This window comes from Schistocerca americana, chromosome 1 (assembly GCF_021461395.2).
Source record: "Schistocerca americana isolate TAMUIC-IGC-003095 chromosome 1, iqSchAmer2.1, whole genome shotgun sequence".
NCBI lineage: Eukaryota > Metazoa > Arthropoda > Insecta > Orthoptera > Acrididae > Schistocerca > Schistocerca americana.
The window spans coordinates 1,065,411,192-1,065,426,874 of NC_060119.1; the positions used below are offsets into that span (position 1 = coordinate 1,065,411,192).

Below are 15,683 nucleotides of genomic sequence, written 5' to 3' on the forward strand. Positions count from 1 at the left end.
GTGTCTGAACACACAGCGCACCGAACACTCCTAACGAGAGGCCTCCGCAGTAGACGACCAATGGACGTGGCAGTGTTAACACCACGACATCGGCGACTATGACAGATGTGGGTGTTTGGCCATTGACACTAGACGTTGGCGCAGTGGCAGAGCGTTACAGGGTCTGACGAATCACTATACCTTCTATATCATGCCGATAGGAGGGCGCCAATCCGTCGTTTTCCAGGGAAGCAACTCATTGACTTACTGCAGGGCGGAGACAAGCTGGTGGTGGCTCCATTATGCTGTGGGTTACACTCACGTCGGCATCCATGGGTCCAGCAGAGCTCCTGCAAGGTACCATTACGGCCAAGGAATATCGTACACTGTTTGTAGACCACGTACACCCCATCACGACGACCATGTTTCCCCACGGTAGTGGCAGTTTTCAGCAAGCTAATGCTCCAAGTCACAATGTCAGTAATGTGACCCCCTCCTCGGAATTTACGAGAATTAGGTGACTTGTGTGTGCAGATGTGGTGCCATATCCCTCCAGTGATCTACCAAGGCCCCATTGCTTCCATGACATGACGGGTCTCCGCTGTTATCCGTGCCAATGCTATTAGATAGGTGGCCATATTGAGCTGGCTGATTAGTGCTTTTAGGGAGAGGATGACTAGTCGTGAAAGTACCTAAGTATAGAGCATTGTATGTAGTATATACATACATAATAACAAATACGTTTCTACAAGAAATATTTCGGCTAACTGCATCTCAAACAGTTACTTTCGAAGAGACACAGTAGAGGGGTAACTCCTAGTTCTGGTGTTTCCTCAGTTTATCTTATAGCATGAGCAATAAGTGTCTCTGCCATCCGTACTTCACACAACGTCAGATGAAAACTCTGCCTCTGTTGCTTATAATGAGATAACAAACAGTGTTGAACCATTTTTATTGAAATACTCAAATTTGTATACAGGAAAGGAAGAGCTGGATAGAAGCCACATAACATAGACTTCGCAAGATGAATAATCTTACAACATACGAGACGCCAAATGATGGAGGTCCGTATCTAGATTTTAACATCCCGTTGACTTGTGTTTATTGGAGGCGAAGTAATAGCTTCAAAGTGTGATAACAGTCGGCCGTTGCTCGCTGAAGACTCTTCTAGGCATTCACACAAACTTAAGAGAAACCAGAGAGAACCAAATGTTGCATCACTACTCCAGAGTTTTAAGGAATACCCCTACGTTACTTCAATCTCTGCTTATTTAGCTTCAAGCAAAAGAATTATAAATCGAAAATGGAACAGACCTAAGTATCAACTATTAAAGTGGAAAGAAGGAAGAAAATTAGATAAAAATATTATGAGAAAAGTAACAGTGACAGAAAAGTCTTGGAACCACGCCAGTTGACACACATAATAAAGAAGGTTACCAATACGAGAAAATGAAACGCCCATCATTGACAGAATAACAAAGACACGAAAAGGGTGAAATATGCTGTCCCAGAAGGAACAGGAGATGGAAGAACAGAAAATTAAAATGGGATAAACACACCATAACTTAGATTATTATTTGATTTAACTCATAGCTGATCTTCTCTCTTTAGATATCTCCACCACCTAAAGGTCCTTACCAGCGCGCACAGATTCCAAGTGGTAGGTGTCCCATTGTCTAACACCTTTATGATGTGACACGCCAGCTGGCGCTGAAAAGTTGGCATTGAAATCTACCTGCTGGCGCCAAAGCGAACTTTCGCTTTTCACTGGAAGCATAACCTCACTCAGCTGGATGACTGCTTACAGGGACCCACCGAGCGAGGTGGCGCGGTGGTTAGACACTGGACTCGCATTCGGGAGGACGACGGTTCAATCCCGCGTCCGGCCATCCTGATTTAGGTTTTCCGTATTTCCCTAAATCGCTCCGGGCAAATGCCGGGATGGTTCCTTTCAAAGGGCACGACCGACTTCCTTCCCCGTCCTTCCCTAATCCGATGAGACCGATGACCTCGCTGTCTGGTCTCCTTCCCCAAAACAACCAACCAACCAACAGGGACCCACGTAACCTAATTAAAATACAATGCATTTTCTGTCTGCGTCAAGCGCTCTGGCATGTACCAGGAACATTTTCAATTTCCTTGTATCGTTGATACCAAAACTAATATTTGTTTGTGTTAATGTACGAGCCTCTCTAATAGAAATTATTCTTTCTTGAAACCTTACTCCAGCATTACAAATTTGGTTGTTGATGATTTACGTCCTGTGCTCCGGTGTCCACAAACCATTAGAAGAAAAGGTGATAGCACAGGTGGGCCGCTCATCAGCGAGGAGCCAGCAAAGCATATTATGAAATCTTAAATATCGCTACTGCCTCAGACAACATATTTTCCCCAAAACCTATCCACGACCACAGTGAAATGTTCTTCTGATTTTTATCTCTCGATTTTATCATATTGGAGTGATGTACTGAATCCCATGATCAGGACTAGCTCCATTAAGACATGGTCTTACGTTCAGGAGGCTTAGCTAGTCCACTGTGATGAGCGATTCGGAAGACCTTTCGATGTCAAGGCAATGAGCAATGCGTTGTTAACGCTTGGATGTACAATAGGGGTCCTTCGACCAAGCAATGTTCCATGTTAGCAGTAAAAGTTCTTAAAGAAATTTTATTTTGTTTTGCTCTCTGCAATCCTTGGAAATGCAATTGACTCTCTCTACTAAAAACCTTATTTGGTGCTAATGAAATTAATTACTGCATGTGTAAAATACCGAAAGGGGTATTTTGGACTCCTTAATGAGCAAGTCATCTTTCGAATTGTTCATTTAACTTTGATCTGAATGGCACGCTATGTTGACAGTAATTAATAGTCGGCTCTCCTACGCTCATTGTTAAAATGTCAGAAGTACTAGGAAAACTAATCATTTCTTTACTCCGAAACTGTTCCAGTTGAGCGTAAGTTTTAGTTTCACGAACAGAATAATTATGCAAGACATTCTTAGTCTTTACCTACGGAAAAGGATAAAAAATAACATATTCTGAAATCAAAATTTCTTGAATGACCTGAAAACGAAGTTCCCTTTATCAGGAATATGCCGGTGATTCAAAGCTTGACTGGCCCAGGGTAATGAACTCGCGTCTTCTAGCATTCCAAGTGAAGACGGATGACAGAAATTCTGATATCTTTATTGGCCTTCACGGGACTCAGTCGAGTAAACGATTGCCACAATGCAGCAGAACTCGAGCACACAATATTGTAAAAGTTCCATCAGAACCAGTAACATTTAATACAACTTTCACACTAAGAAAGCATGCGAGCGCTTTAATTCGCAAAGAAAGATAGAGGGGACCGTGTATTGTACTAATCTAGAGCCTCTCGTTGTAGCCGCGCGGTCTTGGGCACCTTGTCACGGTCCGCGCGGCTCCCCCCGTCGGAGGTTCGAGTCCTCCCTCGGGCATGGGTGTGTGTGTTCTCCTTAGCGTACGTTAGTTTAAGTTAGGTTTGGTCCAATAGGACATTACCACCACCACTAATCTAGAAGGTAGGCACATTGCTAATATCACTAAACAATTATCAGAACGTAACGTCTGAGGAAATGAATGCTTTTTTTGGAACACGATTGGACAAAAAAAATCAGGGTTATTTCAGCCACAGTAGAGACACTAACGAAGACGTGGAAGGAACCTCAACGAACATTACAATGGATAATTTTTTCAAAATTTGTCATTATTCTAAGAATTATTGCAGGAAATTTACAACAATGCAAACCTTGAGACAAAATAACGTCGCAAGTCCACACAGAAAGAAGGTTCCCAAGTGAAGAGAAAATTTATCCTCATTGTCTTCTAGACTATTTGACAGTTGTAGGTTAAGTTCCCAAAAAAACAAAAGTGTCACAGTGCTCTGTTATTTACACAACAGTATCACGTATATGAAGGGCGCAAAAAGAAGACGGAAATAGTTTTACTGAAGAATAAAAGTTAATCAGGAGTGGACCTTCTTAGTCAGAAGTTACGTACATAAAAATGCAAGGAACAGTCGCGAAGGTAACATTTTGACATATGGAGAAATGTAATGGGTGTCGCGTCCATAAATGCTCTATGTTTATTTTCGTAGCAGCATCCCAATAACAAGGCAGCTGATCTGATAAAGAGACAGTTTTCCTGAAGGCAATCAGGAAATAAGCGATATAATGTTAGGAGAGAAGAGTCCAACATCAAACACCTCGAAAAGAATGTTTACAAGCCATAGCACCCACCAGCAGGTGAAGATAGTCCGAACTCAAAGCTCACCAAAAATGATGTTACGTGTGCTCACATAGATCAGACAGAAGAAGTGATCAAAAACGAAGAAACGAAAAAAAAAAATACTGGCAAAAACAAAGTGTTATTGTTTGTGAGATTCAAGGGCATAGCTTCTGATGTAAGCCCAATAACACTGAAAGTTTGTTATTTTATCCATGTTGGGTCTCGCGAACTACGCGCCCGTTAATGATAGTTGATGTTGTGGCTGGTTGAGTCATTCACAAAATAAAAGTCTGTGGCTTAATTTCAGAAAAATTATAACGTAATTTATGATATTGTATTTCATGTACTAAAATGAAGGTCAGAATATCATTATAATTGCTTTCTAACTAATTCTTTGCCACTAAACCCAACATTATTTGATAACATTGTTTTAACAAATCGGTTTTTGCATTTTTTCTAATGAAGGGGGTCTTATAGACAACTCTCATGCATTTCCGAGAGTCCAGCCACTCATGCATCCAAGGTTTAAAACTTGCTAGAACATGACAGTTTTTAGCAATAGACATTTATCACTTATAATACTAGCACGCCACATATCTACAGTCTGGTCACTACATGGAAGAATATTGCATCGTGATGATGGACGTTATCAACCACTTTCAACAACGTCACCTTGAGGCATCAGACCTTCCTACTACTGCGAATTTATAAACTTCTGTTGTTCGGTCTGCCTACTCTGCGGAACTCTCTGTGTTAATACTTAGCACTTATCGTAGTAAGAGTTCATTGATCATTGCGAAATGTCAGCGCTGAACCCCTTTTTGTTTTGTTTATTCAAGGTTACATTATTGTACCGCATTTCTGTTAAAATTCTCAATTTTGTGTTTTGACGACGTTCCTGAATTGACAACTGGGTGCTCAGCGTAGGCAGTACGGGTGTTTCTGAATGAACAGTGCAGTCTTAGCTTTTACACCATTAGATAACTTCTTTGCAAGGATGTCTAAACAAGACATTATTGTACACGAGGGTAAACTGTAAGAGGTTGCGCTTCTTTGAACAGACTGGCCTTCTATTCCGGAAAATTGAGACTTTAATAAGCATTTGGCGATCCTGATTTAGGATTCCCGTGCTTTCCTTAAATTACTTCAACCAAATTCTGGGATGGTTCCTTCTAGAAGCCTACAGCTAACTACCTGTCCCGACCATGTTAAAGTAAACCAATAAATATATAAATACCTGTAGGTATGAATTACTATTAAACGAAAATTAAAAGCAAGGTCACTATGTTAAGTTTGTTATCCTGTTTAATTGGTTTATGACCAACTACCTTTCAACGGGTTGGCTATTGACTAAAAATGGTTATGAGCTTGTCGCTATCCCATAACTTTCAAAGTTATACTTCATTGTGAATTTCAGGAACTGAAAGAGAGATCGCTGTTTCCAGAGCTTGAATCTACTACGTGATCATTTCCAAATAACAGCATCACATGAAAGTATTGTAAAAATTTTATCTGTGTACAAATACAATAAAACTGTTGTACACGTTCTTGTTGTGATACGGTTTTCTTTGGATTACTCTTGAGCCAATCTCGATTTTTATTGTAGTGATTTGTCAATATCTTTATAAAATTTTTGTACACTTCTCTTCTATCCTCTATCTCCCAGAGCATGTTCTCAGTATTGCGTCAAAGGCTGTAAAACACTCAACAGAGACAAAGTTTTTGTGCACTTCTCTTCTACCCTTTACTTCCCAAAGCTTGCTTCTCAGTACTGTGGCAAAGGCTTTAACATACACAACAGCGTAGGGGCTACCGCTCGAATCTCTTTGCTTTTTAGTAGTGTTCTTCAATATAAAAGCTTTTTCACTACACAACGTACGCCTTCACAAGACGGAGAGATGTGTTGGACATTCCCATCGCGCGGTCTACCATTACATTACTTTCATGAGTAACAGTATTTGTCTTCACAGATTAATCCACGCTACTGAAACAATAGAAATTTATAGCATATCTACTGGAGCAGAACCCAGTGTAGCATGTGACATGTTCTCGGAACACATATTGTTCATAAAACGCTACCACCTCAGATCCATCGGAATGTAATATTAGTTAACAATGTATCTAGTGAATTTAATAATAGTCCAACGCAGAGTGCCTCAAACGGAAGCACTTAGTTCATGACTGAGCACTGTGGGCAAAGCTCTCACTGTTACGTAGCCAGTACTATATTGTATTTCTGTCACGGTATAAGGCCACAAGGAGTGTACTTATTTTCTAAAATTTCACGCAGTCTTTTAATGTCCAGGTAATATTGATAACAAAACAAGAATACAGAAACGCTGCACTCGTTACATTAACATCTGTACTATCAAAGAAGTCCACATTGACATTAACAGATAGAGAAGAACTAATTTTCACGTCTAAAAATCACTGATGAAAGTGATCTCCACAAGCATAAAAAGAAGACATATATATCATTAATGTAACATGTTCCCACTTGGTCTGATATGCCAGTTGTTACTTCATTTGCTTTACAACCAATTCGTCTCAAACAAATAATTGAGCTCGAGGACGTATTCGCTTTGCTAAGTAAGAAGTATTTTTGCGGGAACACTTTCAGTTTTATTTCGCGGCACAGTTAAATTTGATACGATTTCTGCTTTGAATTGCTCCCGCATACGAAATTGGATTTCAGGAACAATACCTTTTCCATTTTCTGTAGTTTAAGATTTGTGGCGAGAAATTTTAAATACAACATAGGTTCCCTTTTTTTTTAATTTTAAGCTTCTGCAGGTAATACGGTCTTCTGTATAATCTGTACACAGTGACAGCTCAGTAATTTCCTGCTGTCACTCTTCCACTCAATTTATTTGTTGACTTGATCGTGTTAAGACCGAGAGTGGGATTTATAATTCAGAATTTAAAGCGATTCCTCACGTCCACGTTTGCTCGGAAAAATTCCATCAAACACCCGTTAGACCGACTCTTTTACGGTACGCAAACGGAATACGAAGAGCCAAATTAATCGCATGTGACATTCTGGGTGGGTTGTGTAATTAGCCTGTTTCACTGGAAACTGAAACATCACTTGGCTTCACATTCACAGGGCGTTGCATTCTGTGTGTCACAAGTTTACCACACACTCCAGTTTGTTAGTTAAAATACGTCAAAAATTTCAAATTTAGAATATTATTTTTATGGGATGCTCAAAGGAGGACCTTAAACTGCCCCTGACTTTCCTCCTTTATTACACTGGAACCATTAATGTTCATCACTAAGGAACTTATTGAGGGCACAATAGTTAAACACTCCAGTTAAATTATGGGGCTACGCAGCACCTACAACGGCTTCTGTTTTCATTGTTTCTCTAAATCACTAAAGACGGTTACCGGAGCGATTACTTCACCATGAGATGAATAATGCCTACATCGAATTAGATGTAATGTTCCGTATCAAACGGCACAAATTTAATCCAAACTGTCTTTTTTATGCCCCAGAGAATACTGTGAAACATTTTGTTATTCAACACAATGTGATTCATTTTGTTATGCATATAGCATCGAAGACTCCGGAACTAACACGTATGAATTTGACACAAACTTCCCTATTCCTATCTTTAATACATTACGACAACCACTGTAAGAAATGAATATGTCACAGTACTCTCCCTGTGTCCCCCAATCCAAAGCTTGTTGTTGACTCTGCCCTTTAGCTGAAATTCCATAAATGGCCGACAAGGAAGTGATTTGCAGATTGTACAAGGAAGACGAGATCGTAAGATAATTACAAAAGGAACATTATGTTCACTAAAGGGTACCACCAAGCCGAGTTTCTTTGCGCAAGAGGATGTTGCACAATTCGGCTTCACCAAAATTAATAAATTAAATAGACCAACTACGAACATGTAGAAGAATCACTCGAATATTTCCTGATAGGCTGTGTTCGGTAAATCTCTTTTTCTACCGAAGTTACAGTGTCTGGAAAACATGTGCAACAGTTTTCATGATGTCTCGATATCGGCTTACGTACCACGTACTACAAAAGTTCTTTTTATTATGATTTCGTTTGAATATTACGTATACATACTGTTGAGGCGTTAGTGATGAGAACTCGAATAATTAATTTATAGGGTTGATGTATAATAAGCAGTGAGTGCTGTTAAGGAAACACTTGGTTACAACACAAAAATTAACAACATTTTTTCGGACGAAATGCAACTGAATAGAGTAAGTAATCTGTAAAAATATTCATTTATTGAAGATATAATTGACAGTGTATTATATGACTCCGTTTATGAGTATCACAACAAATGTCTAAATTTTTGTATAACGTTACATGGTTATAAATTACAGCTTTACACGGTTTTAAAAACCTTAACTAAAGCTTACATAACCGTTAGATTCCTTCACGTCTGTAGATGTGAATATAGACTGAATTGTTGGTAGCAGCAACTGCTTATGCGTTCAGCTTGCCTGTAAACATCAGTATTGAAACAATATGTACGCAGGTACTGGAACACTATTTAAGTAGAAAACGTACACTGTTTTCATTTGGCAAAACAGACTGCAAACCGTCCCTCCTACACATACACTCACAAATTTGAAGGAGGAAGATCATGTGCGCTCAGCACATTTATTGTAGATTCGAAGCTCTTTTACGCACGGTTCATATAAAGTGAAAATAAATTTTCGAAACTACCGCTGTTGTAACTGATGTGCTAGGCACTCTACAAAAATATTAACAAACAAAAATACTTGCATAAACTGCACGCAGTGGCAAAGTATGTGAATTTTATTATGACTGATATTGCTTCGTCACATACTTGACAGTATCCATATTTTGCTGATTATTGCAGACTGATGTTCGTGAAATAACAAAAAACACACGCACATAAAAAATCTATGCTCGAAGATGGTCGTCCATTATGCAAAATGCATTGACTATAATAATAACATGCGTGCGGTTTGTGACTGAGGTTAGCTTCGTATGTAATAGTTCCTCGTTTTAATCGCCTCTGGGCTTACAATTTATGAGATGAGTAAAAAGAAGAATGAGTAAATACTAAAAAAAATTCTTTTTACACATTTAAACAGACTGTGACAACACGTGAAATCGGTAGACGCGAATTTGGAGCACGACCGCCGCAAATTTTGTAATTCTTAGAAATACTCGCTGGCAAGTGCACTACTAAGTTACTTTTTTTTGCATTTTATTATTTGTATTTGGTCGTAACGGACGTCACAAGAGATCCATTGAATTTCTTTGTTGATCCTTTCACTCAGTTTTTTATTAAAGAGGCCAGCCAACTCTCTGACCGAACACGCACAGCCGGCCTCTGTGGTCAAGCGGTTCTAGGCGCTTCAGTCCGGAACTACGCGGCTGCTGCGGTTGCCGGTTCGAATCCAGCCTCGTGTATGGATGTGTGTGATGTCCTTAGGTTAGTTAGGTTTAAGTAGTTCTACGTCTAGGGGACTGATGACCTCAGATGTTAAGTCCCATAGTGCTTAGAGCCATTTTTTCGAACACGCAGATTTACCGTGTGGGCTGCTAACTGAGCTGCCCAAGCACGACTCACAACGCATCCTCGCAGCTTCACTTCCGCCCACATCTCAATTCCTACCATCCGTACTGCGATGAATGGTGGTGAGTTGGGTAACTCAGTTGGAAAAGCTCTTTCGCACGAAAGGGCAAGGTCTCAGGTTTGAGTCCAGGTCCGACACGCAGTTTTAATCTTCCAGGAAGTTCCATACCAGCGCACACTCCGCTGCAGAGTGAAAAATACGTCCGAATACCACATTAATCGATAAACGTACATTTTGAAAGAAATTTCCGACATTTGACAAGTTACTGTTCATTTATTTCACACAACCGTGATTGCGGCTTTGTGGATGTTCTCAAGTGCATGTCGAAATGTTGCGATTTATCTGTTCTAAGTGACATGTCATCGTCGAAAAAACGTACCTCCTATCTTTTAACAGCGATGACATGCCAGTTAGACAGGTGAGACACATCGTAACATTTCCACATGCAATTGAGATTGCCCATAAAAAAGTCAACATGCAATTTAGAATTACCATTAAGCCAAATCTTGATTTTGTGGATAAATGAATAGTAATTTACGGTCATATAGTGGAAATTTCTTTCACAAAGTCATAGATGAATGAGATCCTCCACGATAAAAGTATTGATTTACTATCTGTACAGGCAGGCCTACCTGAATCTTAGGAACGCCTCTGGGAGCAGGTGGGATGCCACACAAGTCGAACGTTCCCAGCAGGTTGTTATCCCTTGTAAGAGCGCGCTCACCCTCGAAGACCTGGACGGTAACAGCGGGCTGGTTGTCGGAATACGTCGTGAACGTCTGCGTCTGCTTGCAGGGAATGCGCGTGTTCCGTTCGACGATGTTGGTCATGACGCCGCCGGCAGTTTCGATGCCTAGCGACAGCGGCGTCACGTCCACCAACAGCACGTCTTGGATCTGGGAGCTAGAATCACCGCTGAGGATGGCGGCCTGCACCGCCGCCCCGTAGGCCACCGCTTCGTCCGGGTTGATCGACAGGTTGAGGGCTTTGCCGTTGAAGAAGTTCTGGAGCAGGCTCTGGATCTTCGGAATGCGCGTCGACCCGCCGACCATCACGACGTCGTGTATCGCCGACTTGTCCAGCTTGGCGTCGGCGAGCGCCTTCTCGACCGGCTGGAGCGTCGACCGGAAGAGATCGGAGCACAGCTCTTCGAAGCGGGCGCGCGACACTTTGGTGTAGAAGTCGACACCCTCGAAGAGCGCGTCGATCTCGATGCTCGCTTCGGTGCTTGAGGAGAGCGTCCTCTTGGCGCGCTCGGCCGCAGTCCGCAGGCGACGCAGAGCGCGAGGATTGCTGCGCAGGTCCTTCCGGAACTTCCTCTTGAACTCCTCGGCGAAGTGGTTCACCAGGCGGCTGTCGAAGTCTTCGCCGCCCAGGTGCGTGTCTCCCGCAGTCGCCTTGACCTCGAACAGTGAGCCTTCGTCGATTGTGAGCACCGAAACGTCGAAAGTCCCGCCGCCCAGATCGAAGATGAGCACGTTCTTCTCGCCGCGCAGATTTTTATCCAGGCCGTATGCCAGCGCCGCGGCTGTCGGCTCGTTGATGATCCTCAGCACGTTGAGACCCGCGATGGCGCCGGCGTCTTTCGTCGCTTGCCGCTGCGAGTCGTTGAAGTACGCCGGCACGGTGACGACCGCGTCGGTCACTTTGCCACCGAGGTACGCCTCGGCTGTCTCCTTCATCTTGGTCAGCACCATGGAACTTATCTCCTCTGGGGAGAACCTTTTCACCTCTCCTTTGTACTCCACGACGATCTTCGGCTTCCCTCCGTCGTTGACCACTTTGAACGGCCACTGCTTCAAGTCGCCCTGGATCTTGGGGTCGTCGTACTTGCGGCCGATGAGCCGCTTCGCGTCGAACACTGTGTTCTGCGGATTCATCGCCACTTGGTTCTTGGCGGCATCTCCGATCAGGCGCTCGCTGTCGCCGAAAGCGACGTAGCTGGGTGTCGTCCTGTTGCCCTGGTCATTGGCAATGATCTCTACCTTGCCGTGCTGCCAGACCCCTACACAGGAATACGTAGTGCCGAGGTCGATACCGACCGCTGGCATCTTTGGTGCCATGGCGTACTGGGTTCGCGAAATGTGCTATACCTGAGGATTGGATTGCTTCGCGCGACAGTCTGAAAGTACACGTGAGGGCTTCTTCGATGCCGGCTTTTATACGGCAGCTATGCAGGCGCAGTGCCACTGGAAGTTTCTGGATGCACCGCTCACGTCAGCGCGCTCCCATTGGCTGGCTGGGTGGAGTGCGGGCTATTTTCTGTCGCAAATGCAGGTGGGGGTCACAGAGAGGAAGGGGAAGAGGGAGAACGCGCGCACGAGAGTGCGACAGAGGCATGTGTTGTTTGGGAGAGCGCGGTAACTATGACAACGGTGTGAGTCAGAGCCGTGTACCGACGAGAATAGCAGAGGACGGGCCGCCAGGCGGTTACGTCACGCCAGACCGCGGCGCGCTCGCGAACAGACGGGGCCGCGAGGCGCGGTAAGCAGACTGCCCTTCCCTCTCCCCCAACCCTTCCCACCCCGCCCCCGCGCTTCCGGCATCAGCATTCGGCTGTAAAGTTGGCCGCGCCCTTGACCAAGGACGGTATCCACACTGCCGCTTCGGCTGGCGTGCGGCGCTGGGCAATCGATGAACCCGTTTCTGCAAATACAGCACTCCCAAGCAGAGTAGCTTGTAATCATATATTTGAGGTGCAGAAGTAAAGCGACGTTAGTGTAAATGAGTATATCGTTCATTTAATTTTGATCTAAACTCACCACATTCAGTAACAAATTATCTACGTACTAATTACCACATCGTGCTAGTTTGACTAAGAGTTCACCCAAGGCACCACAGTGCTTCATAATACGCCGCAACTTCAGTAGAAGCCCACATACAGTTACAGACTATGGCCATACCTTGTATACATATCTGTGAGCTCTTCTTCTTCTGAAAAGAACTTTCAGGTGAGAAAAATGGTTCAAATGGCTCTGAACAACATGGGACATAACATCTGAGGTCATCAGTTCTCTAGAACTTAGAACTAATTAAACCTTACTAACATATGAAAATCACACACATCCATGCCCGAGGCAGGATTCAAACCTGTGACCGTAGCAGTCTCGCGATTCCAGACTGAAGCGCCAGGAACAGCTCGGCCACACCGGAAGTCAACTTGGAGGTGATTCTACATTATCGTTTAGATTGAACTGAACACACAACTGCTGCCTATGAGAACGTGTCAGCGTCACTTCATTCACTATAGAAATATCAGAAGATATTCCTTCTCGAGCTTAAAAAGGATCTCCCCATACCCGATTCAGGAGATCCTATTCTCCAAGGACTTTCGTTACCAGAATTCACGCACTGCAACTGGCGATGAATGCTTATGTTCGATACATTTGTGACGTACTTTGTTCATTCTTGTCTACAAGCAATTATCATCGCTTTTTGCAGAAATGCGTAGAGTCTATCACACCTTACGATTGCTCTCTCTTCTTCTCGTTCACTGCACTCGCTCTTACCTGCAAATATTACACTGCTATCTGAACTGCACAGCAGAAATAATCCTCTCTGTACCACTATGTAACACCACCATTTCCTCTGTACCGTCTTGTGTATGAGGAACCCGACTTTCGAATGTTGTTGTTGTTGTGGTCTTCAGTCCTGAGACTGGTTTGATGCAGCTCTCCATGCTACTCTATCCTGTGCAAGCTTCTTCATCTCCCAGTACCCACTGCAACCTACATCCTTCTGAATCTGCTTATTGTATTCATCTCTTGGTCTCCCTCTACGATTTTTACCCTCCACGCTGCCCTCCAATACTAAATTGGTGATCCCTTGATGCCTCAGAACATGTCCTACTAACCAATCCCTTCTTCTGGTCAACTTGAGCCACAAACTTCTCTTCTCCCCAATCCTATTCAACACCTCCTCATTAGTTACGTAATCTACCTATCTAATCTTCAGCATTCTTCTGTAGCACCACATTAGCCTTGTTACGACCTAGGTCTTTCAGTGCTCTGTCAAACTCTTCACGCAGTATCGTATCTCCCATTTCATCTTCATCTACATCCTCTTCCATTTCCATAATATTGTCCTCAAGTACATGGCTCTTGTATAGACCCTCTATATACTCTTTCCACCTTTCTGCTTTCCCTTCTTTGCTTAGAACTGGGTTTCCATCTGAGCTCTTGATGTTCATACAAGTGGTTCTCTTACCTCCAAAGGTCTCTTTAATTTTCCTGTAAGCAGTATCTATCTTACCCCTAGTGAGATAAGCCTCTACATCCTTAAATTTGTCCTCTAGCCATCCCTGCTTAGCCATTTTGCACTTCCTGTCGATCTCATTTTTGAGACGTTTGTATTCCTTTTTGCCTGCTTCATTTACAGCATTTTTATATTTTCTCCTTTCCTCAATTAAATTCAATATTTCTTCTGTTACCCAAGGATTTCTACTAGCCCTCGTATTTTTAGCTACTTGATCCTCTCCTGCCTTCACTACTTCATCCCTCAAAGCTACCCATTCTTCTTCTACTGTTTTTCTTCCCCCATTCCTGTCAATTGTTCCCTTATGCTCTCCCTGAAACTCTGTACAACCTCTGGTTCTTTCAGTTTATCCAGGTCCCATCTCCTTAAGTTCCCACCTTTTTGCAGTTTCTTCAGTTTTAATCTACAGATCATAACCAATAGATTGTGGCCAGAGTCCACATCTGCCCCTGGAAATGTCTTACAATTTAAAACCTGGTTCCTAAATCTCTGTCTTACCATTATATAATCTATCTGATACCTTTTAGTATCTCCAGGGTTCTTCCATGTATACAACCTTCTTTCATGATTCTTAAACCAAGTGTTAGCTATGATTAATTTATGCTCCGTGCAAAATTCTACCAGACGGCTTCTTCTTTCATTTCTCTCCCCCAATCCATATTCACCCACTACGTTTCCTTCTCTCCCTTTTACTACTCTCGAATTCCAGTCACCCGTGACTATTAAATTTTCGTCACCCTTCACTATCTGAATAATTTCTTTTATCTCATCATACATTCTTCAATTTCTTCGTCATCTGCAGAGCTAGTTGGCATATAAACTTGCACTACTGTAGTAAGTGTGGGCTTCGTATCTATCTTGGCCACAATAATGCGTTCACTATGCTGTTTGTAGCAGCTTACCCGCATTCCTATTCATTATTAAACCTACTTCTGCATTACCCCTATTTGATTTTGTGTTTATAACCCTGTACTCACCTGGCCAGAAGTCTTGTTCCTCCTGCCACCGAACTTCACTAATTCCCACTATACCTAATTTTAACCTATCCATTTCCCATTTTACATTTTCTAACCTACCTGCACGATTAAGTGATCTGACATTCCACGCTCCGATCCGAAGAACGCCAGTTTTCTTTTTCGTGATAACGAAATCCTCTTGAGTAGTCCCCACCCGGAGATCCGAATGGGGGACTATTTTACCTCCGAATTATTTTACCCAAGAGGACGCCATCATCATTTAATCATACAGTAAAGTTGCATACCCTCGGTAAAAATTACGGCCGTAGTTTCCCCTTGCTTTCAGCCGTTCGCAGTACCAGCACAGCAAGGCCGTTTTGGTTAATATTACAAGGCCACATCAGTCAATCATCCAGACTGTTGCCCTTGCAACTACTGAAAAGGCTGCTGCCCCTCTTCAGGAACCACACGTTTGTCTGGCCTCTCAACAGATACCGCTCCGTTGTGGTTGCACCTACGGTACGGCTATCTGTATCGCTGAGGCACGCAAGCCTCCCCACCAACGACAAGGTCCATGGTTCATGGGGAATAATCTTCAGATTATCAGGCAAATAAAATTCCTCCCAAATTTCAAAAGACAGGTAATGGTCCACCTGCTACCGCAA

At 43.0% G+C, this 15,683-nt stretch overlaps 1 protein-coding gene across 1 annotated transcript in view; it reads right to left on the reverse strand.

Moving 5' to 3' along the window:
- The window catches only part of LOC124617304 (heat shock protein 68-like), a 38,139-nt gene extending 26,213 nt beyond the window's left edge, over positions 1–11,926 (reverse strand). The window contains exon 1 of the mRNA XM_047145254.1: positions 10,441–11,926. Coding sequence (XP_047001210.1) covers positions 10,441–11,871 — 1,431 coding nt within the window. The 5' untranslated portion in view covers positions 11,872–11,926. The remainder of the gene's footprint in view (positions 1–10,440) is intronic.
- Positions 11,927–15,683: the final 3,757 nt, after the last annotated feature.